The following is a 23,363-nucleotide window of genomic DNA, read 5'->3' on the forward strand; positions in this document are numbered from 1 at the left end:
GTGGTGTTTAAACCATGGTGGTAAAAATGGGCTCAAAGGGTGACAAGAAAATATACTATACACTATTACATCACCAGCATCCTGAACACTTGATAAAAGACAGGACGGCTCCATGCTTTCATTTTTTTTATCAGAAATTCTGACAACCATCTTTACAACCAACTTTATCTATATAGTGCCAAATCACAACAACAGTCACCTCAATGCACTTTATATTGTAAGGAAAATACCCTACAATAACATGGACAAAACTTCAACAATCAGATGACCCCACCTATGAGCAAGCACTTGGCAATGGTGGGAAAGAAAAACTGCCTTTTAATGGGAGATGAGTGGAGGGGATAAAAGAAACGGCACGCTATGGAAGAGAGTCAAGTCGTGTTGTAATCTATAATAACTAATTAAGTTTTTTAAATAAACGCAGAAAGTGAAATGCAGCGAGTAAAGAATAAACACTCGGTGCATCATGGGAAGCCCCCAGAAGCCTAAGCCTTTTCCAATCTTCTGTTGTCTGATTTTGTGCCCTTGGGAACTGTACCCCCTCCCCCCCCTCCCCTAGTATCCTGTTCTTAACCGATAGCAATGGCACCTGGTGTTGTCTTCTGCTGTAGTGTGTAACCTATGCTGTATAGACTGTCTAGGCCAAGAAGCGTGTAAAGAGAAAAAAAACAACTGAGTTCCGTTTAATGGTGCCGCGATCCACGACAGTCCCGGGTTTTGTGTGCCTTCTTGGTAAAATTGCTCTTCTGCATACATTTGTTGTAACAAGGCATTATTTGAGTTACTGTTGCCTTCCTATCATGCTGAAGCAGTCTGGCCATTCTTTGACCTGAAATGAACTGGGCATTTTCTCTGCTGCCCACTGGATATTTTCTCTTTTTTGGATCATTCTCTGTAAACCCTACAGATGGTTTTGCGGGAAAATCCCAGCAGATCAGCTGTTTCTGAAACACGGAGCACCCTTTCTGGCACTACCAATCATGCCGTTCAAAGTCACTTAAAGCACCTTTCTTTTCCCATTCTGATGCTTTCTTTCCACTACAGCATGTCACCTTGAGCATGTCTACATCTAAAATATCTAAAACCTGCAGGACAGGCCTGGAGTTCCCCAATCCGATCTAATCCGTAGACGCGGCATCAATCCGAGCGAGACATTCTTGGACTAAATGGCTCTCCGTACTGCTGTGATGTCACCACCCTCCAGTATTTGTATGTTTTTTTGGCGGGGTGGGCAAATCTGCTCGGAAGTTTTGTTCATTTTGTAAACACAACTGACAAAAAATGGAGCGGTAAGTGAAACTTTGGCCAAGAAAATAAGTGCCAAACAACATTCTGATAAAATATAAAGTTTCTGGTAACCTAAGCTAACGAAGTTCAAATTCATTTGCTGTCATTGTTTGCGGACGTTAGCGACCGTTAGTTTAAACGATGTCGCAGCAGTTAATTCAACATTGTTCACAACCATAACACTATTTATCGAGTAAAACACGACTTATTCGTGGTATTGGGTTAGGTCTAGTGAACTTCGAGTCTCTGAAATATTAGAGGTTACGGCGCTAGTTAGCAAACAATGCTACTTCATTACATTCCTGAAGCGTATGTCAACCTTAACGGAGAGTTGTCATTCATTTACAAATGTGGGCAACATGCTCTCCTTAATGGGCGGTGTTGTGTACTCGGCGAACAGTTGTGAATCACTGGAGTGTCTTTCATAAAACATGTTCCCATTTTGTGATACTTTCTCCAGTGTAAGGCTGAGTCGAGTCAAAGGGAGCAGACCATCGGAGCAGTCGCTGCGAGTGCAAGACAGCAACAGGATGAGCTTGATGTACACGACGCCTCAGAGGTTTGTTTAAAGAAACTGGACCTGTAATAAATTCAGCTCTGCAATTGCACTACTTAGTTCACTCATCTATTTGATAAACAGCTGATTGTTGTAACCCAATGCTTTTAATAAGGAGTTGTCTCCACAACATAGCTTAATTTGGACCACACAAGGCTGTTTAGAAATGCGTTGTGACAGACTGGGACTTATTGGTTTGGGTAATCTTATATGATATGATATGATATGATATGATATTGATATTTTGATATTGTATACATGGAGTAAAGCAGGGATGGGGAAGTTATATTTATTGACTCGTTGAAGAAAGATGGCTCACTAGGTATTAGCAAATGAATTATTCAAGTTTTTAAGGTTTTTTTTTTCTTTTTTCACAGTAAACAGCCTTCATTTGGAAAGCTCAACATACCGAAACCGCAGTCTGGGACCTCTGAAAGACGGACCAGCTTCTTTGGTCCGAGGTATGTCTGAATTTTCCAAAACTCGGTTACACTGTTACTACAAAATGACTACTTTTGTAAAATCCTCAGGTGATTGGGCTTAGATATTAGCTTAGATATTAGAAATTTGAAAATAAAATGAAGATTACAAAAGGTCCTGAAAATAGTCAAAAGTGGAATGCATTAATTATCCCACTCAGGGTAAAATCACTCTGACGTATCTTAAATTTAAAAAATATATTTATGCTTTTTCATTAAAAAAGAAACAATTCTCTGCAATGCCATGATTTAAGTGTGAATGCATTGTAACTCTCTTTGTAAATTAAAAAAAAAAAAACCCTGCTCTTTGACATGTGGCATTTTAACAGGACTAGTGGAGTCGGCATGCCTCGCAACAGCACCATGTCGGGGTTTGGAGGAACTGAGAAGATAAAAGATGCTCGACCTCTACACGATAAGTCTTATGTTCAGCAATGCATCAGGCAGCTGCACGAGGTAAAAACATAAACTGTGTCTGTGTAAGGTGGACTGTAAAATAAGGGACTCCAACGTACACCTTATTTCATTTAGCTGTTTGGCATTTTTACCACACCTCTGATGGATATGTTTACCACACAAGGGGTGTTAAATGATTGCAGAATACATTTTAGTTTGTATTTTAACAGTGTATTTCTTTCTTATGATCTAGTTCTTGACAGAGCAGGGTTACCCGGGCACTTTGTCATCCAAGACTCTCCAGTCTCCATCCACCAAGGAGTTTGTCAAGATGTTTGAATTCATCTACTGCCAGCTAGACCCAACCTTTGAGATGCCAAACTCAAAAGTTGAGGAGGAGGTTCCTGCTCTCTTTAAAACCTTGGGGTAAAATGTGTTGTGTTAACAGCTGTTGTTGTTGTTGTTAAACCCCCTCCCCGCACTTAAAAAAAAATTAAGTTAAAGAATATATTATGAAATATCTTGTCTCATTTTCTGTAGTTTAAGACACTTTCCTGACTTGCTCTGTTTTGGCATCTTGTTTAAGGTACCCATTCGTTCTCTCCAAGTGTTCCATGTATTCTGTTGGAGCTCCCCATACCTGGCCTCAGGCTCTGGGGGCTCTCATGTGGCTTATTGATAATGTCAAGGTGAGAAATGACATTAAATTGTCAAGTACATTGGACCATTATCGTTTAAAACAAAGTTCACATACACTAAATATCAAATGCCCCACAAGAAAAAGTGGAAGCTAAAGGTCAGCATGTTTTCTTTATTTTTAATGTGTTTCTGCATCAGATCAACTGGAGTTTGAGGAAACCGAAGCTGCTGTTCAGTGACTTCTGTGAAGATGGTGAAAATATTGAAGAAGGTGCTGAGTTCAACAAGGTACAGGAACTTTACAGTGTGAAAAATATGAAAAAATAAAATCATGTATACTGACATGTTAAGAGAGTGTGCTGTATATTGGTGTAAGCCCACTTTATATAGTTACTGGCACTGTACATTTTGTACCCAATCATGTGTCGTGCCTGTGTTGTTCAGCAAAGCTAGTGTGATTATTATATTGTAAGTTTGTCTTAATGTTCTTTCTTCATATGTAGCTCTTCCTGGACTACACAGCTGAGACATATTCCAAGTTCATGCAAGGTGATGACACATTCGAGGAAGAAGATGAAGCATTCCTCGTTAAACTAAGTAAGAACAACATCTCTGTGTGAAATTATTCTCCATACAAAAGGAGGGAATATGTAATTGCCTGTGGTTGTTTGTCTGTCTGTTTTTTAGCGGTCTGGTGTCCAGTCTTCAAGATATTATTTTTAGGTTTTGTGTAGTTGTAGATACCAATAATAGCTTGAGCTCTTTTATTTGGGTGAAAATTGGATAAAGGTCACACTAAATGATGTGAAAATTGGTAAAAATGTTATATTAACCACTCTTTATGGATCTTATTTAAACTTCACAACAATATACTTGGCCTTGGGGGACATGAGTACTCAGGGTGGCTAAGCATTTGGCCTTGACTTTCATGTTAACTCAGGTGGTATTCTTAATTCAGTGACATTTGTCTAGACTGCACCTACAAAAAGGCAAAAACTGTGTCTGATTTAATTTGCCTATCGTCCCCTTTAATGCACTGCAGCAAGTGCTGTCTGAAAGGCTTTTAACAAGAATAGTGTTTGCTTGTTTTCACAGAGAAGCTTTACAACGTCGATGAAGCCCTGCTGGCCACGATGGAGGAGAAACACACAATCCTTACTGATGAGGTTAAAAAACTGGAGAAGGAGAGTCAGACTGTAAGAATTTTTTCTTTTTTTCCCCTGTATTTTGTCTTTGGGCTGGAATGAATTGTGTACCCAGTTGTGTTGACATGTTCTGTCTCCTCCTGAACAGGACCGTCTGATGACGAAGAGGATGGAAAAGATGAAGCTGCAGGCAGATCTCAAGAAACTCCAGAGCTATCGTGCCAGCTTGGACTCTTTTAAAGACAACCTGGAGAAAAAAGACTCAGAACTCAATGCTGAGCTGGAGACTTCTGGTAAATAACACATTTGATCTAACCATGTTAGCAAGCCACATCTTTGGCAGAAAGCACTGGATTCTGTGATTATGCAATTATATCTGGAGTAGTCAGCTTAACAATGTTCGTCTTTAGAGTTACCTAAATTAAGCAAAGACTGCGCAGCTTTCAGGTTCAAAATAGTAGATGGTTATTGAAGGTAAAATAAGAGTGGTGTGGTCAGTGGGAGTTACTGACTCCTGAATATTAAACATATAGTGAAAATTTTTGGGTTATTGTTTTTAGTCAGCCACCTGGAAACTCTGAAACATGAGAGGAATGAACTGCAGCACCTCCTACAAAATCAGAAGTTTACTCCAGCTGATGTCGAGAGGATCAACAGAGAGAAGAGGGAACTTCTGCAGACCATCTCCAGTCTCACCAAGTCTCTGGAGAACACTGAGCAGCATAAGTGGAATGAAGAGATTGCACTGGCCAAAGTGAAAGAGAAGGTACTATTTACATCTTGTACATGTGCAAAGAGGGGCAGCTGTAGTCCTGTTTGGTTAGCTGGTTTTGAGTAAATGTTTACATTTTAGGAAAATATTATTCAGTGCATCTGTGTCTGTGTTCTACCCGTTTTATAGTCTGGGTAGACTGTTGACATCAAACATTCATCATCATTTTAAAAAAAGTATCTGTGCTTTTTCCTTTTCTCCCTTTTCTTTTCCATCAATGTCAATCCTCTGTGTTCCAGGCAGAGTTGAAGCTGACAGAATACCACAAGCTGGCACGTAAACTGAAGCTGATACCGATATCTGCAGAGAACGCCTGTGGTCACGATTTCGAGATCAGACCTTTTGAATGCGGAGCCGGCAGCATGGTTCAGTGTAAAACACAGATACAGGTGACTCCAGTTAATATTCTGTTTACGCAGCTTTTTACAAAAGCAAATCTCAAAAAATTCACCAGACACAACTTACTTCCCGCTAATTAAATATACTTCCATATTCAGGTTGTAGCTTTAAGTGATGGTGTTTCTGTGTACTTGTTCTGATCAGATGCAACTAAGAAAGTTGGTCGGAGATGTTGAGGAGGAGAACAGTCGATTAACCAACATGAAACTCAGTTTGGAGGAGTCTTGTGAACAGGTAACAAAAATTTGATAGTGCTGTATCATATCCGTTTCTGAATATAGTGAAGTAGTCACATATTAACCTGTCAGCATTTATAATTTGTGTTATTTTTGTCTGTTAGGTAAATTCTATCATTACGGATAAGACCAATGATCTGAAGCAGCTGAGGGAGCAGATCCGCAAGCTAGATGAACGATGGGAGGGTGAACAGCAGGTATTGTCCCGTATTCTGCAACACGACAGTGAAAGTTTCCACTGAACAAAATTATACCCACGTTAATAAAATATAGCTTTGTAACTCCCAAAGAGCTATCAACGCTTCAAACCCATTCATAGTGGAAAAAAGACATTTTCTCCTAGGAGAGGGAGGAAATATTTCTCCTTCTCCTGGGCGACAACCTAAGAAGAAAATGCACAATAGTTTTTCATAAACATGTTGCTGCGTTGTATGTTTGCATAGGAGCTGGCCCGAGAGGAACAGGAGTGGGCGGCAGAGATGGAGTCTGTGGAAAACCACCGTAAACTTCTTGAGAAGAAAGTGAATTATGGTTATGACGAGGCTGTGCAGCAGCTGAAAGCAGCACAGCAACAGTAAGAAACAACAATATATGTACCATATTTGCATTTCTTCAGGATTCTTCTTGCTATATATTCAAAATCATCACAAGTAGTCCTGAAAATACAGATTTGTCATCATTTAATGAAACAAAGGTGAACTTTATTGCGAATGATGTGTCTGTTTATTCCAGTTGATGAGATTTAAGACTTGTTTCTGTCACAAGGTACCACCTCGTGCTGCAGGAGACCAATGAGGAGAGGCGAACAGTCGCTAACAACCTGGCGTCTGTTTTTACCACAGCTGCCAACCACTTGTCAATTACAGAGGTAATGTTCCTACAGCTCTCTCTTGTTCTCCACAAAAGAGTGTGTCTCAGGACATGAGCTTAAATTTACACAAAGCTGTGAGTTTCTGTCAGCACAAAACATTCATTTTACATCAAAGTAAAAGGTAAAAGCACTATGATGTGAGGTTTCCTTGCTGTTCTTCCCCAGAAACATCACAACTATAGGACAGATTAGACTATACTTGAAGTGTTTGTGCCTTACATTTATAACAATGGATAATACTAATACTGAACTTCGATTTGATTTGTACTAAATACATGGGTATATAAGGAGTTTCCGGTTACCACGCAAGTTAGGATGTGCATTTCTGGCAGAAGTATATAAAGCTGTAGACCTCAGTCGCACAATTCTAGAGAGACCAGTCAATGAACATCTGGCAACATGTGGCTAGAAGGGGAAAATGTGTGTTCCTTAGCAGGTTGCCAGTGATTGCTGGAGTTTAATGGCTGTCCCAAGTCCCAGTCACACAAGCCTAGAGATCTGTCAGTGACCCCCCCTGTGACTTAGCAGAAAATGCTTACTTGTGGTAAATGGCCTGTATTTGTATAGCGCTTTACTTAGTCCCTAAGGACCCCGAAGCGCTTTACACTTCTTGCCCAAGGATGCAATGACCGAGACTGTCGGAGCCGGGGCTCGAACCGGCAACCTTCCGATAACAAGACGAACTGCCAACTCTTGAACCACGATTTGCCCCCGGTTGTGTGCAAACACTTAGTTTTGCCAAACTGTAATGGAACTGAAAAGTGCAAACTGGCAATGGAGAATGTAGAAGAAGCTGCGCATCGAGAAATGTGTTGCTTTCAGCTGTAATGCACAACTTCTACTTTGGAGATTAAATTCTTCATTTTTCAGTTTACATCACTTTTAGGTTTCACTACAGCTCGGAGAGTAAATAAATTTTTGTGTATAAATTAGCATCGTCCATGCAAACTACAGGCAGTCACAGCAATCCACTAGGAACAAGCAGGTTTTATAGTTGAGCAACTTCTTTGCGACCAATTTCTGGAAACAGCTACTAGCAGGCGTCGTCGAAAACACATTTTTCGACGACGCCTGCTGCCTGTATGGCTGAGGCCTTAATGTGAATCTGTAAAAACGCAGCATGATTATGCTGCATATTATTTGTACCCTCACCGCTGTCTCCTGTGCTTCCTCTACAACAGAAATGCCTGGAGGATCTGCACAGCAGAGTGCAGCGGATCTGCTCAAAGGCTGTTGAAGAAGACGAGGCTGCCATTCAGAAGCTCCAGGAAACTCTAAAGGACTTCATGTCCAAGGCAAAAAATGTATAAAGGTGGCATGAGGATGGCAAGCAGAGATGATTTCAGATGACTATAAGTGTTTGGATTTCCTGTTATTTGTATTTTCAGATTGTTCAGATCTTCGGACAACAGAGAAATTGAGTTATTCATTTGGACTTGACAAACTTTGAAAGAATATTAAATGGGTTAACACATTTTTAAAAGTGTGAATGATCAAAAAAAGATTCCAAGTTGTTTTTTTTTCAGTAGTTGTCCATGTTTGTGTATTTCCATATGTTTGTGTGTTCTGTCTTTCTATATAAATGTTATGTACACAGTAAAGCTTAATTGAAACCCCTAACTTTTTGTTGGGTTTTTTCTTTTAAATTGAGTAATGTGGAAATTACTAAAAGCAGAAAAATGTCTTCCAGCTCATTTGTAATACAGCCTGATCAGCTTTCCAGGCTGACTAGTTGTCTCACTTCATGTGTGACTGCATCGCGTTGTTTCCTGTCTCGCACATTGAGATAATGTCCTGTGGTATGATTGGCTCTAATTTATAAAAGGCAACCTGCTTGAGTCTCACAACAAAGTTGTGGCTCAAGAAGAGATGTGATCTGTGCTGAAAATACAGAACAGCAGCTGAAATGACAATTGAAATTTTTAAATAGTTATTGGGGGGGGGTACATAGATTTGCGCTACTGCAAATAAATTTGTAGGTCTTAAGTTATATTTGATATAATAAAAGATGTTGAGAAAATTGAAAAGAAATGTAGTGCCTGTCCTGTGCTGAATCTGTAATCGACATGTAGATTTTTAGTCCTCATTGCGATCATGTACCTCATTAGAAGTGTTATGGTGTATTGAAGCCACTAGATGGCAGCACACACCAGCTGCTCAAATGTTTCAAGTTGCTTCTTGTCTGACTGAGAAATGAGATCACTAAAACAATGATGATTTTATATAGTGGTGGAAAAACTGAATTTATTACCTCCACATTCTAGTGGGGGTGATCGTGGCTCAAGAGTTAGCAGTTTGTCTTGTAATCGGAAGGTTGCCTGTTCGAGCCCCGGCTCCGACAGTCTCGGTCGTTGTGTCCTTGGGCAAGACACTTCACCCGTTGCCTACTGGTGGTGGTCAGAGGGCCCGGTGGCGCCAGTGTCCGGCAGCCTCGCCTCTGTCAGTGCGCCCCAGGGCAGCTGTGGCTACAATGTAGCTTGCCATCACCAGTGTGTGAGTGGGTGGATGACTGAATGTAGTGTAAAGCGCTATACAAATACAGGCCATTTACCATTTAGTGAACTTCAGAAATACTGACAGCAGATTTACTGTTGAGTTCTCTCTGTCTTTGTGTAAAGGCAATTTCTTCAATACTACCAAATCTAAGTAATGTTAAGTCTTTATCGATTTTTTGGTTAATCAATATGGATAAGATAAGGAAATGAGCATGCGTACTCTGTTTATTTGGATGCATTTCTATTTTACAAACCTTTTAAAGCTGTGAATTTCCAGTCAGATATCGGGTCAGGAAATAATTACTTAATGGACAAACATCAGGAATAGTTTCCATTTGTGTCAGAGTCATTTATTCTATTTTTTACCGAGCACATAAACGAATTTAGGTTCCACATTATCAGCCAAAGTCCATAAAACTAACTGGATCATTAGTAAATGAAGCGTTTGTTTTTGAAGTGAACATTTTCTGCTCTTCTGGCAGAAGCATTTATTGCAAATGCTGAAGCAAAGTTGGCAGTGAGGACACAAACAGGAAGTGGTACATATCTCTCTTCACTGCTTTCACCAGAAATGGTCAGCATAGTTTAATGTACCTGTTTCCAATTAACTCTACAAACTTGGCATCCAAATATTACTTCTTTTTTTTTTCATCTATACTCAGTCCAGCTATTGAATCCAGATACCCTGTGGCAATCTGCATACTCCAAGCTGCGATTCTGGTTTACTTTGGGTTTTGAAAACACATTCTGAGGAGCTTTAAATCTTTTTGTATGGTGTAATATCGCTCCCGATCCAGGATTTGTCAAACTGTCTCAAAGCTTTAGCGTTTACAGACTCAAAGGATCCTTCTAAAATAAAGATGTCTGTTTTTCTGATTCAGTCTCCCTTGCTGCACATGGTGGTGTTGATTTATGATTTCACACAAGCACATCTTTTTCCAGTTCTCTCATGTTGTTGTGAAACTGAAGCTGCATGTGTTGTTGCTGGTTTGTGGGTGTCTTAGTAAAAAACTAACTAAAAAAACTGTAAAAAGTGAATGATTAGAGGCACCAACATTAAGAGATTGTTTAATTGGAGCAAAAAGACAAAGCAGTTAAATCTGACTTTAGGGTTTCTTTCTTTGCTTTAATGGTTCTGTAGCTGCTGAAAAAAGGAGGTGGCATCTGTGTGTGTTACTTTTGGACTTGTTGCTCTAATTCTGAGTGATGGTTTGTTGCAGTCGCCCCCAAAATTCGCCACCCTTTAACAGCACAGATGTCTGAAGTATCATCCACGGAATTTGGGGTGACGGCCGAACCCTGAAACTCCACATCGTGTCAATACAGTAAAGTCAGAGGTGGGTTTTTTTTGTAGAAGGGAACGTTTGAAAACCTTCAGCACAGCAAGCGTGAGAGAAATGTTTTGGCAGATGTGATAAGGAGAGATGAGGTGATTGTGAGGGGCTCCATGGAGAGAGGGAATGAAAAATGTGATGGATAACTTCCACTGCTTGCAGAAACAATCCCAAACTGAGTGTGTGTGTGTGTGTGTGTGTGTGTGTGTGTGTGTGTGTGTGTGTGTTGGGTGGGGCGAGGTAGCAGAGAGAAAGTTAACAGTCACAGAGGCTTAATTCAACTAAACATGAAAGGCCTTGGTGTGTTTATCTGATCCCATACGGACAGGTGGCATCCATAAAAGCCATTTTACAGGACCCGTATTAGCATGTGTGAGAGAATGAATGTCATGACTTGTGTATCTTTCTACCCTCGGAGGGATGTACGCGGTGGCCCAAATGTGTGTGCGTATGACTCGGCGCGTGGGAATTTGCGTGCTTCTCTCTCTGCAAAAACCTGTGCTCTGTGTTTGTTTTCATGCTTCTTTATGCGTTGTGTGGTGCTTTCGTGAGTATGTGTGTGCTCCTTTACTGGCTGTGGCTCTCAGCCTGTGTCGACCTATTTTCTATCGTGGATTGTTGCAGTCAAAGATGCAAATCCCCCATGAATTCTTAATACACTGTATGCCCTGGCTCTCACACAGGGGAAGTCAATGCGACCTGGGCTGAGTGCAAAAGCTTAACACTGTCTGTCTCAGTGAGAGTGTGTTTTTGTCTAGCTCACAGGGCCTGTAATTTTGGGAGACATGTTAGAAGGATTGCATACGATGGCGTGGAAATACAAAGGTTATCCTGGTGTTTCCTATAGAAGGTGTGTGTTGTTACTTTGCAAGTACCGTAGTACAAGACTTCCAGCAGCTAATTCATCATACCAGAGACTTGGAGGTGGAGTAAAGCACTGAGGTGTTAATGTGGAGTCTTATTAGGGGTTACTCTCATCCATCCTCTACTAGTATGATCTGTTGTACAGATGTGGGGAAATGGGTGCTGAGAAAAGGGGAAAAGAAAGAAAGAAGCATGCTCTGCCTTAAAACGCAGGCACACTCGTCCTTATTTTCTTTCTCCCTGCTCCCTGTCAAAACACCATTGTTGTAGCTGAAATCTGTCTTCCTTAGACCTATATTATGACTAGCTCTGGCATTTTGATTTCTGTTCCAGCGACTAATTGTCTCCAGATTTAGTAGACAAATCAACTTCTGCTATAGCTGTGTGGCAGACGCATGCAGTAGTGATGCAGCTGGGGGGGAAGACAAACTTTACCTTCAGTTCCTAATAACAATAACACAACCACTTTCAGAAATAATTACATGAGCTTTTGTTGGTGTCAAGCGTAGTGCGTGACATATTTTCTTTTTAGAAACTGCTTCTTTGAGCTATTTTGCAATGTGCTTGAAATGCTGAAAGATATAAAGCAGGAGGGCCGTGGTTAAGGTTAGTTTATTCTTAGCATCCTGGAGGATGATTAATGTGTGCTTGTCTACGTGAATTTGAAATTAATTATAGATGGGAACTTACTGGCAGACACAGAAGTGATGTAGATTAGGCTGCTTTGTGTACAAAATGTGTTTTGGGGCAGACAGGTGTGTTGCATTTTCATCTGGAGTGTAGTTTTCCAACTCTGGAAAACCTCTGGCCAATTTTTATTTGAAGTATTTTACTATGCTGCTTCTAATTTGTCTGTGGTTTTCAACAAGATTTTTTCATATTGTAGTTTTCTATTGACTTGTATCCTTATTGCAAGTAATCACAGGGATGAAAATTATTTCCATCAAAGGACACAGACACACACAGACACACACACATACACACACTGTCATGTTTTCATATCTTAGTGGGGACGTCTACTTGACATAATGCTTTCTCTAGCTGCTTACAATAATCCTAAAAATCAAAAATGAATGCCTAACCCTAACCCTTAGTATAAACCTAACCATAACCTAATTGTAACCCTGACACTAAAACCACATTTTGAGTCTCAAAAATGCCTTCAAACTCGTGGCGACAGGAATTTTGTCCCCATAAGGGTATCGCAAGTATACAAAGTATAGACCAGAATAGTCTAAAGCAGGGATGTCAAACAGAAGGTCCAGGGGGCAGAATTGGCCCAACAAATACTCCAATCTGGTCCAGTGGATGGCTCTAAAAAATGTGCAAGAATCGTGTAACTTTTCCTATGCCTTTTCAGGGATACTGTATCAGTTTAACACATCATATCACAAACCTCAAATCTTGAACATGACAGTGAGAAAATGACAATAGGATCCACCATATCAGTCCAAAAGATTCATTTTGGGATGTGGTGGAGTGGGAGATTAACATCACAGATTTGCAGTAACTGTGTGATGCCATCATATTAATATCTCTGAGGAATGTTTCATACTTGTTGAGTTTAGCTATGCTTCTCAAACAGTGAAACTGTTGCATAATTGCTCTCTGTTGTTCTGCTGGAGGACTTTGGCAAGTCCGAGAAAATGACCCTGGTGATATGATATATTACACAGTAAAGCGTTGAGTTTGGAAGATGTGGGAATTTACCAGTCAGGGTGGATCTATTAAAAAGATTAGCTTATGGGAACTGTAGATCCAGTGTTTGTGTTGGATGAGTCATTGTACGGATTAAAACTGTCTTGTGATTCCACTACATTTATGGAAACATGATGCAATCTTGCTGTGGTACCTGATTAACAAAACTTTTAACTAAGCTTGCTCTTCAACAGTGATGAAGTCTTTTATAGTTGGGTGAATGGAGGTTGGTGAGAGAGCTGTGTAGAGCAGCAGGGCTTCACTCAGCCTCTCATGATAGGAGGAGACGGCTCCATGTGCGCGTGTAAGGGCGCTTCCTTCTTGTTACAGTTCCCTTGATGACAGCGTGCCGTGGCGACAATACGGCAGCTTCCTGTGTGACTTCACTGTGTGACGACAGATCCCTGTGTGTTCAGCCTCAGTGTGAAGTGCTACAATCAGGATATCTTTCGTTGTATAATAGATTCAGTGAGTGACCAGCTTAGACACAGCAGGTTTTTCCATTTAAGCTCGCTCATTATTCGACGTAGCCGGTCCTCAAATGTTTTCCTTTCGTGTCACAGCCATTTATCTACAGTGTCCACAGTATGGAAGCTCCACCGCAGATTTATCTACAAAAATAAGACAGAAAATGTTTCCCACAGTGATGCCAGAGTCATGCAGAGGAAAGAGAAGAACAGCTGCAAACCTTCGTGAACTTCACACATAGTGCTGATCTGCGTATCAGGATGTTAGGTGGTGCACTAAACATGATAATAGGATACAACATCTTGAGTGTGTTTTCAACTTGTTCTGGTTGTAGGTCTGGATGTTTTTAGTCAAAGCAAAAGCACATTTTGCTTTTTGTTTCACACTACTTACATACTTTATAATTACAAAAGGCATACATTAAGCTTCTGGGGATTAAACAAAAAATCAAAGAAGGGCAGGTGACACTTAGATATTCTGACTCTGATGGTAAATAATAGCTTCTGCGATTTCTGTGGGTCTACTGGGTCTGCTTAGGTCTGAGTGACACAAATGTCATCATAAGTGAGGCCATATCCTTCTTAATTTGCATTTCTATAGAAAACTACAACAGGAATAACTAGTTGGTTATGTGATAGTGGTAATTTTCAGCAAAGTGAATACCTCTTTAAACACTCGCTCAGAAGCATGAATGCAAAAACTCAAAAAAGCCTTCCATAAAACCAGAATTTGGACAGTCTCTTCTCAACTACGGTAAAAAACAGGAATTAAATTTATTTTTTGGCTTTACTAGAAGAAGCCAGTGGTTTTTTCCCGTCAGTGTGTGATGGAGTTGTTTTTTAGACCCTCACTGCTGTTCTTTACGCCAGAAACAATGTTTGGTTTTCTCTTCTTGTAATATCATCTGAATATTTGCCTGCTTCATAGTGACGTAAACCACTTTACTTCAAGGTACAGGGATAAAAAAGGGCTTTGGCTGCATCTTTTCATCCACTATTTACACACTATGTGTGTATATGTACATATATATCTGTTATGTTCATGTAGAAAAATGTATCGCTCATACAGACAGTTAGCCATCAGTCATCAGTCAGCGTGTGTCTCCGTATGTGCGTGTGCCCATGATGAATGTCTGAGCGCTTGCAAGCATGTAGATTTTCATGTCAGAAGTTGACAGTGTGAGTGAATTACAGAGCGAGGGGGGCATGACAGATCAAATTTCCATCAGTTTTGTCTGACTCACTCAGGCCTGAATGGGGGTTATTAAGGCATTGTGAGGGGTCACAAGAAGGTCATTTGAGGCTATGAAAGGTTGTAAAGGGGCTGTGAGTCAGAAGTTTGAACTGCTGGCTCTCTGTGAGTCATTTTCTGGCTTAGTGGGATCCATTTCAGGGTCCGCTCACCTCAGGCGGGAAACAGATGTCTGTTAGGGGATCAGAGGCTTATAAATACTTGTGTATGTATTTTTGGGATCTCACACACTAATGTTTGGTTTGGATTTGATCACAAGTTCTGTTATTAACAGTAGTATTTTTGGTGGTATTAAAAAAAAAAGTCTACTCTCTATTCAGGTGCTAAAATGCAGTTTGTGCTCGGTACAAGCACATGTGTTTAACATGAAATGTATGCACAGCATTCAAATGTGCTAATAGGGTGATATGAACATGCAAATTTTCTGCAGCTAGTCAGTTTAGTAGAGGTTAACATGAAGGGTGACCATTAGGTCAAATATATATGGATGTATATATATGTAATATGTACTTCATTTTAAAATTCATTTAAAAATGAATGCATTTGCAGTCCATATCCCTTTCTCTTTCCCTGATAAAGGACAAAATGAGGACACACTTGTGCAATGCCGGAAGAATGCTTGCTTGGTTGGGAAGCACATATTGTTTTAGCATCCTGATGAGCGGTAGATTTATGTAGGCACATATGGTCCAGTGGTACTGTATGTCAACTTTTGGCATGCTCTGCTGTTGTTTTTTCCATGTGCTTCAAGCTTAGAGTGTGGTTGTGGCTTTTGTTAGAAGACAAGAGTACAGCTCATACATGTCTGTATTTGTGTGTTAGCCATCTGTTATCTTAGTGATGAGCAGTTTAAGAAGATCAGCGGGAGGACATTTCTGCACCTAGTAAGAGTGCTGTTTCAGTCCTGACTTGGTTTTAGGGTTAAGGTTTTATATAAGCCAGTTTAGGGCTGACATAAGGGGAAAAGCAATGCATTAGACCAATTAATTTCTTCCCAATTATAGCAACAAAAATGTGTATTTACAAGTGTATGTATGTATAAATCTTTCCGTTAAATATTAAATGCAACCTGTTTAATATGACAATTTCTCTACAAAGCAATTAAACACATGTTGCATTGATTTAGAAGGAAATGTCACCTTCCTACCTTTGCATTTTGTAATTTTCCTTTACATGTTTCCAATAACTTTGAGCAAGCGCGGGACTTTTCAGTGTGACTGATGCAAATTTGCTAATTTTTTGAAATAAGCAACTTTTCTTGTTATTTACATGCAATATATTTATCATGGCTCTGGGCTTTATACCCAAGGTTTTGTATTTTTTGGACTAAATCCTTATTTGTTTGGGGTTTTTGTGGAGCTCTTCGTTGTGGTATTGACGGTGTGTTTCATCTTTAGTTCTTTCTGGTTTTGTTATCTGGTTTCTGTTAGTGTTTAGTATTGTTTATATTTGGATCTGTTAATTAATTTAACCATCTTTGTATCCACCTGTGTCATGTTAAGTCTATATGTCTGTTTGTGATTCCTTGTTTAGTTGTTTCCTCTTTTATTTTGATAGCGGTCGATTTATTAGGTTAATTGTCTTCAGCTGTCTTCTCACCTGTTTCCCTTCCCCTCCTTGTCTTGAGTGTATTTATTGTCTGAGTCTCCTCTTGTCACTTGTTACATCATCCCTCATGGTTGTGTGCTTCCTTGTTCTGCTTCCCCGGAGATTCCTAGTTTTTGGAGTGCTTGCTCCTGTTTAGCTACTGTTTTATTCAACTTCTGTTGTATTATGTGTGCTTTTGTGTGCATTTTTCTACTTTCTACTTTCTCAAGTTAGAGTGTGTTTTACCTCTTAGAGCCACCGTACCCTTTGAGTTCCTGTCCATATCCTGCCTGCCACACAGCTGAACCCTGACGAATATGAGGGTTTAGCATGAATTTGTCAATGTTTGCGTGGTTTAAAGGGTTTAACAATTACAGGCATTTATAAGACTTTTAGTTTAAAATTTTACAATTACAAAACTACAAAAAATCAAATCTCTACTGAATTTGACACATTAGCCATCTAGCATACCCGTGTACCAGTTTAGGTTACCTGAAGATGTGACTTAAAGTCATTGTTGTCCCCAGAGTTGCTCAATCCAACATGAGAGGAAGAAGCGTAGCTGTCCAGAGCATATTTTTCTACCACGATTCAAACTTCCGGTCACTCAAAGACAGGAGGTCACTGACTAAAAACAGAAGTTAAAAAAAAACAAAAACATGATTAACAAGAGAACCCACGAGCTGGAGTTTGTTTCATCCTAGCATTGTCCTGTTGCGATACTTCAGCTCACTTGCTCACTGAGGACTCAAAGCCTGGTCCCAGCGGTAAGCTGAGATTCAGCAGATCAGCAATTTATCATGTAGGACTGTGTAACAGAATTTGCTGATAGTAGTCACAAGCACTGCTTGATCTAGTGTCCAGATGCTGTACAAACTACAATCAAAGGCTAACCAAGAAAAAAATAAAATAGTTCAAGAAATGATCCAGAAAGAAAACACAGTAACTTAGTTTGATATTTTCTAACATTTGTTTTAACTCTCATTAGTTGTGTCAAATCAGTTGCCTATTAAGTATGATACTTTGACAAAAATATTTAGCAGTTCTTATTCTGTGTTAGTGTATTCAGTTACTTTACTGAAGTAGAGTCGATTGCTTTCATAAAGGTTGACCCAAGATTAACGAAATGAACAAATTAACCAAAGCATCACCTATTCAAGGCACGAATAGACTGAGTTCAGTGGCTAAATGGATTCATCTCCAGTTCTTTCTTTTTAAGCTGGACAAAAATCAAATAATTTTTCCTTAGTGCCCATTTAAAAAATTGCAACAACTTATTATTCTTATTTAGAAATGATACCTGAGTTACAAAGGCTGAAAGAATCATACATCCTCACTGCAGATCTTTTGCATACCACTGAGGTGTTTATGGAGGAAACGAGAGGTTCCTCCCTTTAACACCAGGGAATATACAGACACGGAGAGAAGTGTAATGTGGATTTACACTCACGTACACGGGAGGCAGCGAAGACAGCAGGCCAGGTTTTGCATCTACTCTCAGGGAAATAAAAAGCACCAGAAAACAGAGGAACAGAGTGAAGAACTGGGAGGGTAAGCAGGGATGTGGGAGGTCGTGAAGGGAAAGAAGATGGAGGGATAGTGAGAAGTGGGGAAGGGATAAAGGGAGGTCTGCTGTTTCCTCATGAGGGAGGATGAATGGTAAGTTGGGGTCTGGTTTGCCTCCTGGGTTTTTAGACACACACACACACACACTCACACACATACATACAACTAGTGTGTTTACAAAGGAGAGTATAACGGTTCCACTCTGTACCTCAGTGTAGCAGAGGTGCTCCAGGGCCACATGTGTAAACGATGAGAGGAATGCACCACTGATGTATTGACATTGTGTGTTATGGACATTTTGTAACATTCATAACCTTTATGACCCTGAAGGGAACAGCTGTAGCATGTTGTCATGTAACGTCTAAATTCATGTTTTATTTTATGTGACACAGGGCGCCTCGTGGATGGAGGAAATAACATTAAAGGCCTGCAAATTTAATTATTTTGTAAAAAATATATACATGTATATCATGGCTGTTTAAAGTTAGCGTTTGATGTTGTTTTTCCTGATTCTCATCTTTACAGATTTAAACGGTTTTGAGCCAACCGCAAAATCAGATAAAGAAGTTATGTATGTGTTATTTGTCAGTCTAAAACAATAAATCCAAATCTAAAACACTGTATAAGTTGGGAAGGAGTGCACATTCTGGACCTTAGAAACAGCACTTGACTTTTTTATATAAAATCATGACCTGCAGATTCAAAACTTTCTAATGAAAGAAACAGATGTACTTGAAAATATACATTTAATATACTGAATACAGTCAAGGTCAACGGCCAAGACTGAACCATAGACTGTATATCAAAGACGGACATAGATATTGTGACATCAAGCAGCCGCCCCATTTGAAGGCACGCTGAACATTTCGTGACAATGTGGGGAGTCTGTGGTTGATATGCTTTTATTCCCACGTGAAGCACTTTGAAATAACTTCCTGTTTTAAAAAGTGCTATATAAATAAATTTTACTACTATTTACAACATTTTCTGCAGTTTTGCAACCGGACATGACGGTCAAGATTGGATCTGTCTATGAAACCAAGAAACGCTGCATCTGCATTGGCTAATGACTTATGATTGACAGGTCACTAGCCAATGGGCATGCCCTATCTGACCCTAATAATGACCAAAACTTGCAAAATAAACTTCATCTTGCATTCAGCGTGACTTCCTACTAGCAACTGAGCCCATGGGGTCATCATGAAAGTGTTTATTGAGGTATCAGAGAACTAGAGCTGACCACTGTTTTCCCATGAACTTCGATACAAGTGGAAGTCTTTTTGCAGTGCCCCCCTTCTGCCCATTAAAAAGAATGGAGGTTTTAAGGTACTTCCAAATGAGTGCCACTTTTCAGATGCAGAAGCACAGACAGCTGAAAAGATGGACGTAGATACCGTTGGTTTTTGAAGTCTCAAGAAGAGCCTTTTCAGCGCCAACTTCATGAAATCTGACCGTGAAATCACATGCTCATTAACTTGTGACTGATAAGTCATTATAACCCAGATAATGATCCTTTCTAAAACATAGTATGACCAATTTAAAAAATAGATGTAACATTTTATTCAGTATGACCTGAAATTAGGGGCGGAGCCAAAAAAAGCTGTAGGAATGTGTTTTTAAAGGAAGTCAGAGAACCGTTGTCCCATAGTCTTCTATAAGACCTGAGATAATTTTGCGTTAATAGGTACTGAAACCTGGTGACCATTTAAAAACTACACATTTGAGGCACTTAAAGCATGGCTTAAGTCTACCTCCATCTTTTATATACAGTCTTTAGGGTCAACTCCTAATGGTTTCTTTAATCATGTACAAATAGTCGTCAAAATGTTAAAAATAGAAACTTGCCCTTCTATATTGCTGAAACTAATTTCTTTAATTGTCATGTATTTATTATGGAACAGTCCAGCAGAGATTCAAAAGGCCCCTATGTTAAAACGCCCAACTTAACGGCAGGTGTGAGCATGTTGTTTGCCTGGTAAAATAATTGGTTTTGGTCTTAATAGCTTTTAGATACACAACTCACTCATTTACATGGTACTCGGGACCTGACCACGTGGTTTTCCACTAGCTTCTACTGATTTGGTACAGTACTAAATTACTGCTACACTTTGTTAACCCAGGCAAGCTAAAATGAATGTAGATCTGAGCTCTACCTTCTTGTTGAAATATGGTCATGTCTGTCTCTGTGTCCAAAAAAATTCTGTTTCAGAACAGGGGTCAGTGATTAATTAATTGTGTTACAGCTAATCTTTTGAGCAGTTTATAGCATTTTATAAAGAAATTAAATTAATACTGACCAGAATAGATTTCAGCTTATTAGTGCGGCCCTCCACAACAGTCCCAGTTACTCAGGTGGCCCCTTGGGAAAATTAATTTCCCACTCCTGATTAAGAATACACATTTCACTGTAAGTAATTTCCAGCTGGTCAAAAAAAAAAAAAAAATCAAATGTAAGCTGTATCTTTGCTGGTGTGTATCTTTGGCAGTGTCATTCGTGGTCTGTCTGTCACATCAGCTCAGCAGCTGTCTCTTTGCTTGATGTAGTGTGTCACATTGGAGCAGACAGTTTCCACTCCAGCAGGGCTACTGTTTGCTCTGCCTGTGAGCTGTTTCTTATCATTACACTCTAACAAACACAGAGGCCGACAAGAGAATCACGTCATTAAACAGCCTGTCTACAAATCTTCAGCTGTGCCTTCTCGAGGTGGCAGCGTTCATTCAGAAAAGGGTTTGTCCACATGAGATCCCGAAAGCACTTCAGTGAAAGCAAAACAGAGAAGGTAAAATGTTGTAAAGGATTTGATGAAATGTCTTTAGAAAAAGCTGGAGAACACAATAGCTCAGAGGGCTTATTGATTTATGACCTTTGATCACAAATTTGAATTATTTCTTTATTTATTTTTGTGGTTTCCTCGTATAGTCCACAGATAAGTATGCGTAATTGCCGTCACCCCATCAGTAGTTCCTAACTGACCAAATATGAATTGCTCAATAAAATATGATACATGAAAAGCCTAAGGAGAGCATGTTTTACTGTGTAATTATCCATTTTCCCTTTAAAATATTGTAAATGGCACTTTAAAAAAAAAAAGAGAGAGCGAAATTATTTAACTAATATGCCTGACATGTAGACACATGCACTTTGAAGCATGAATGCATGCACACACAGTGATGCAGAGCAGGTGTAAAGGACATTCTCTGGTTACACCTGAATATTTAACTATCTGAACTAACACCTCTCACACAGCAACACGCGGGTGATAGTGTTGCATTCACACCTCTCCTCACTTCATATTGCAGAGCAACAAGTCATGCTTAAAGCTGTCATATTTGCTTCAGATCAAACGATTCAGACATATAAAGACTATTAAATGAAATTAATATCTATGTTTTTTTAATGCATTGTACCACCGATGTTACAGAGTTAGAAGATGGTGCTGTCTCCCTCTTGTTGGCAATTGGCTGAAACAGTGCATGTTCCATCTGCAGTTCACTACAGCGATGACTGATAACACGTGTCTCAGTGTGTGTGGTAACAGTGATGAGTGGGGAGTCTGTGGTTGGTGGTCCAGACTGTAGGTTTGGTGATAAGCCAACTGATGATCGGTGCAGTCCGGTTACAGCTCCAAGTTAATTCCCTCTGCCTCTGCTTTGTGTTTCAGCCAATCCAGTGATGCACAGCAGTGTTTAAACAGCACTGACAGGGTGGCAGGCCTGTTTCTTGTATCAGAAAAAAATACGAGTGATTTAGTTTTTTGATATACTTTGTACTGTCTATTTTGATATAGCAGAACTTTGGCACCAAAACTCTAACTCTCTCTTCCTCCCTTTGTGTTTTCACTTGTGAAGCAAGAACTTCTTATTAAAAGACTCATGAAAGCTACTTTTATCAGTGGGGAGTAAAAAAAAATAATCTTGGAGCTTCTTTTGATCTAAAACAACAGGGTGAGACAGCATCAGTATTGTGTTGTCATAATACATCCTGAATTGGTAGCTGTATTGTTTTCATCTATGATGACTCTCCTTTCTCTTTCTGTGGTTGTCTTTGCAATTGTCTTGTCATGTCGCCTGAGTCATACTGACAGATTCCAGAGCGGTGGCACAAAGAGCTTCTTTCAGTTTGACAGATTTCTCATGAAGACCCCAGACATGCTTCATCGAACCATGATTACATTCAGGTTATCATCTGTATCTTTTCTCATGCCAGCTAGCCCAATACTGACTAACAAGACTCTGCCCACAATTGCTTCCTCTTGTAAACAACAATAAACAAGATGAGGAGGGAATATGTGCTTCCAATTTTTTATAAAGTAAATCTTTAAGGACATTGGAAGGTTTGAGGCTGAGATGCAAGATGTGTTTTGGTTTATTTACAGAAAAAAGCCATTTCAAAAAAATCTAAAACTACCAGGGTGAAAATTGTTAGCCCGCCTGATGCTAATAGTCTGTTGCATATCCTTTTTGCTGGATAACAGCCTGCAGTTGTTTGCTATGGTTTCAGTGAGTCTCACACACATCTCCTAAATAATCCCAGCCCATTCTTCTATTCTCCTCCAGATGTAACGGACCTTTGTCTGTAGTTCACCCAACAGATTTTCAGTGGGATTTAATTCAAGGCTTTGTGCAGGCCAATCACTAACGTTCACTTTGGTCTTCTGAAGGTAATTCTTCACCAGCGTCTTGTTGGAAGAGGAAACAATGACCCAGACCCAATTTTGCTGCTGACTGCTCTATTTCACGTCCACTATTGTGTATCACGGTGTTTTAATATACTCACTGGTCATTTAATTAGGTATAAAATGATATAATGCTGGTACAGGGTTTGACACTCTTCCTATAAGCTAATCTTTAAGGGACCCACCCTGACTGGTAATTTCCCAGACATGTAAAATCACCAGGGTTTTTCTTAGAAGGTAACAAAGTTTTCCAGACCAGAGAACAGTGATCAAGTAGGAAATAAGTGGTGCCTTAGTTTATACTTAGTTACCACTTCTTAAGTTACATCTTGTTAGTGCTGGGTTGGACCTCCCCTTGCCTCCAGAGCTATTTTAATTCTTCACAGCATAGACAGATGTAGGATTATAGGGTTATAGGATATTAATTTATACATTCATCTTTTAATTTTTCAAAAATGTACATGCATATATGTTTTATGCTCTTCAAAACCCCACAATATATTATTTGCAGTCATGTTTTAAGACATCATTAGTAGGTTGGATGCTTGAAATTTGTTTTGAAAAGTGGAATCCAACCCAAATATAAAAATAAAAAAGAATTTCTAAATTACAAAAATGGTTTTATTTGTCCAAATTTTCAAGTT

General features: G+C 39.6%; 1 protein-coding gene across 1 annotated transcript; it reads left to right on the forward strand.

Annotated features, from left to right (window-relative positions):
- The first annotated feature begins 1,143 nt into the window (after positions 1-1,143).
- Positions 1,144-8,400, forward strand: ndc80 (NDC80 kinetochore complex component). The gene is made up of 17 exons (XM_031760330.2): positions 1,144-1,289; positions 1,748-1,846; positions 2,221-2,304; positions 2,652-2,778; positions 2,972-3,144; positions 3,305-3,407; positions 3,556-3,645; positions 3,861-3,954; positions 4,453-4,553; positions 4,651-4,795; positions 5,063-5,268; positions 5,514-5,663; positions 5,818-5,907; positions 6,014-6,106; positions 6,353-6,483; positions 6,675-6,777; positions 7,962-8,400. The coding sequence occupies exons 1-17, from the start codon at positions 1,282-1,284 to the stop codon at positions 8,088-8,090; spliced, it is 1,926 nt and encodes a 641-aa protein (XP_031616190.1). The 5' UTR covers positions 1,144-1,281; the 3' UTR covers positions 8,091-8,400.
- The last annotated feature ends 14,963 nt before the right edge of the window (positions 8,401-23,363 follow it).

The sequence above is a fragment of the Oreochromis aureus genome, linkage group 12 (genome assembly GCF_013358895.1).
Source record: "Oreochromis aureus strain Israel breed Guangdong linkage group 12, ZZ_aureus, whole genome shotgun sequence".
Classification (NCBI taxonomy): domain Eukaryota; kingdom Metazoa; phylum Chordata; class Actinopteri; order Cichliformes; family Cichlidae; genus Oreochromis; species Oreochromis aureus.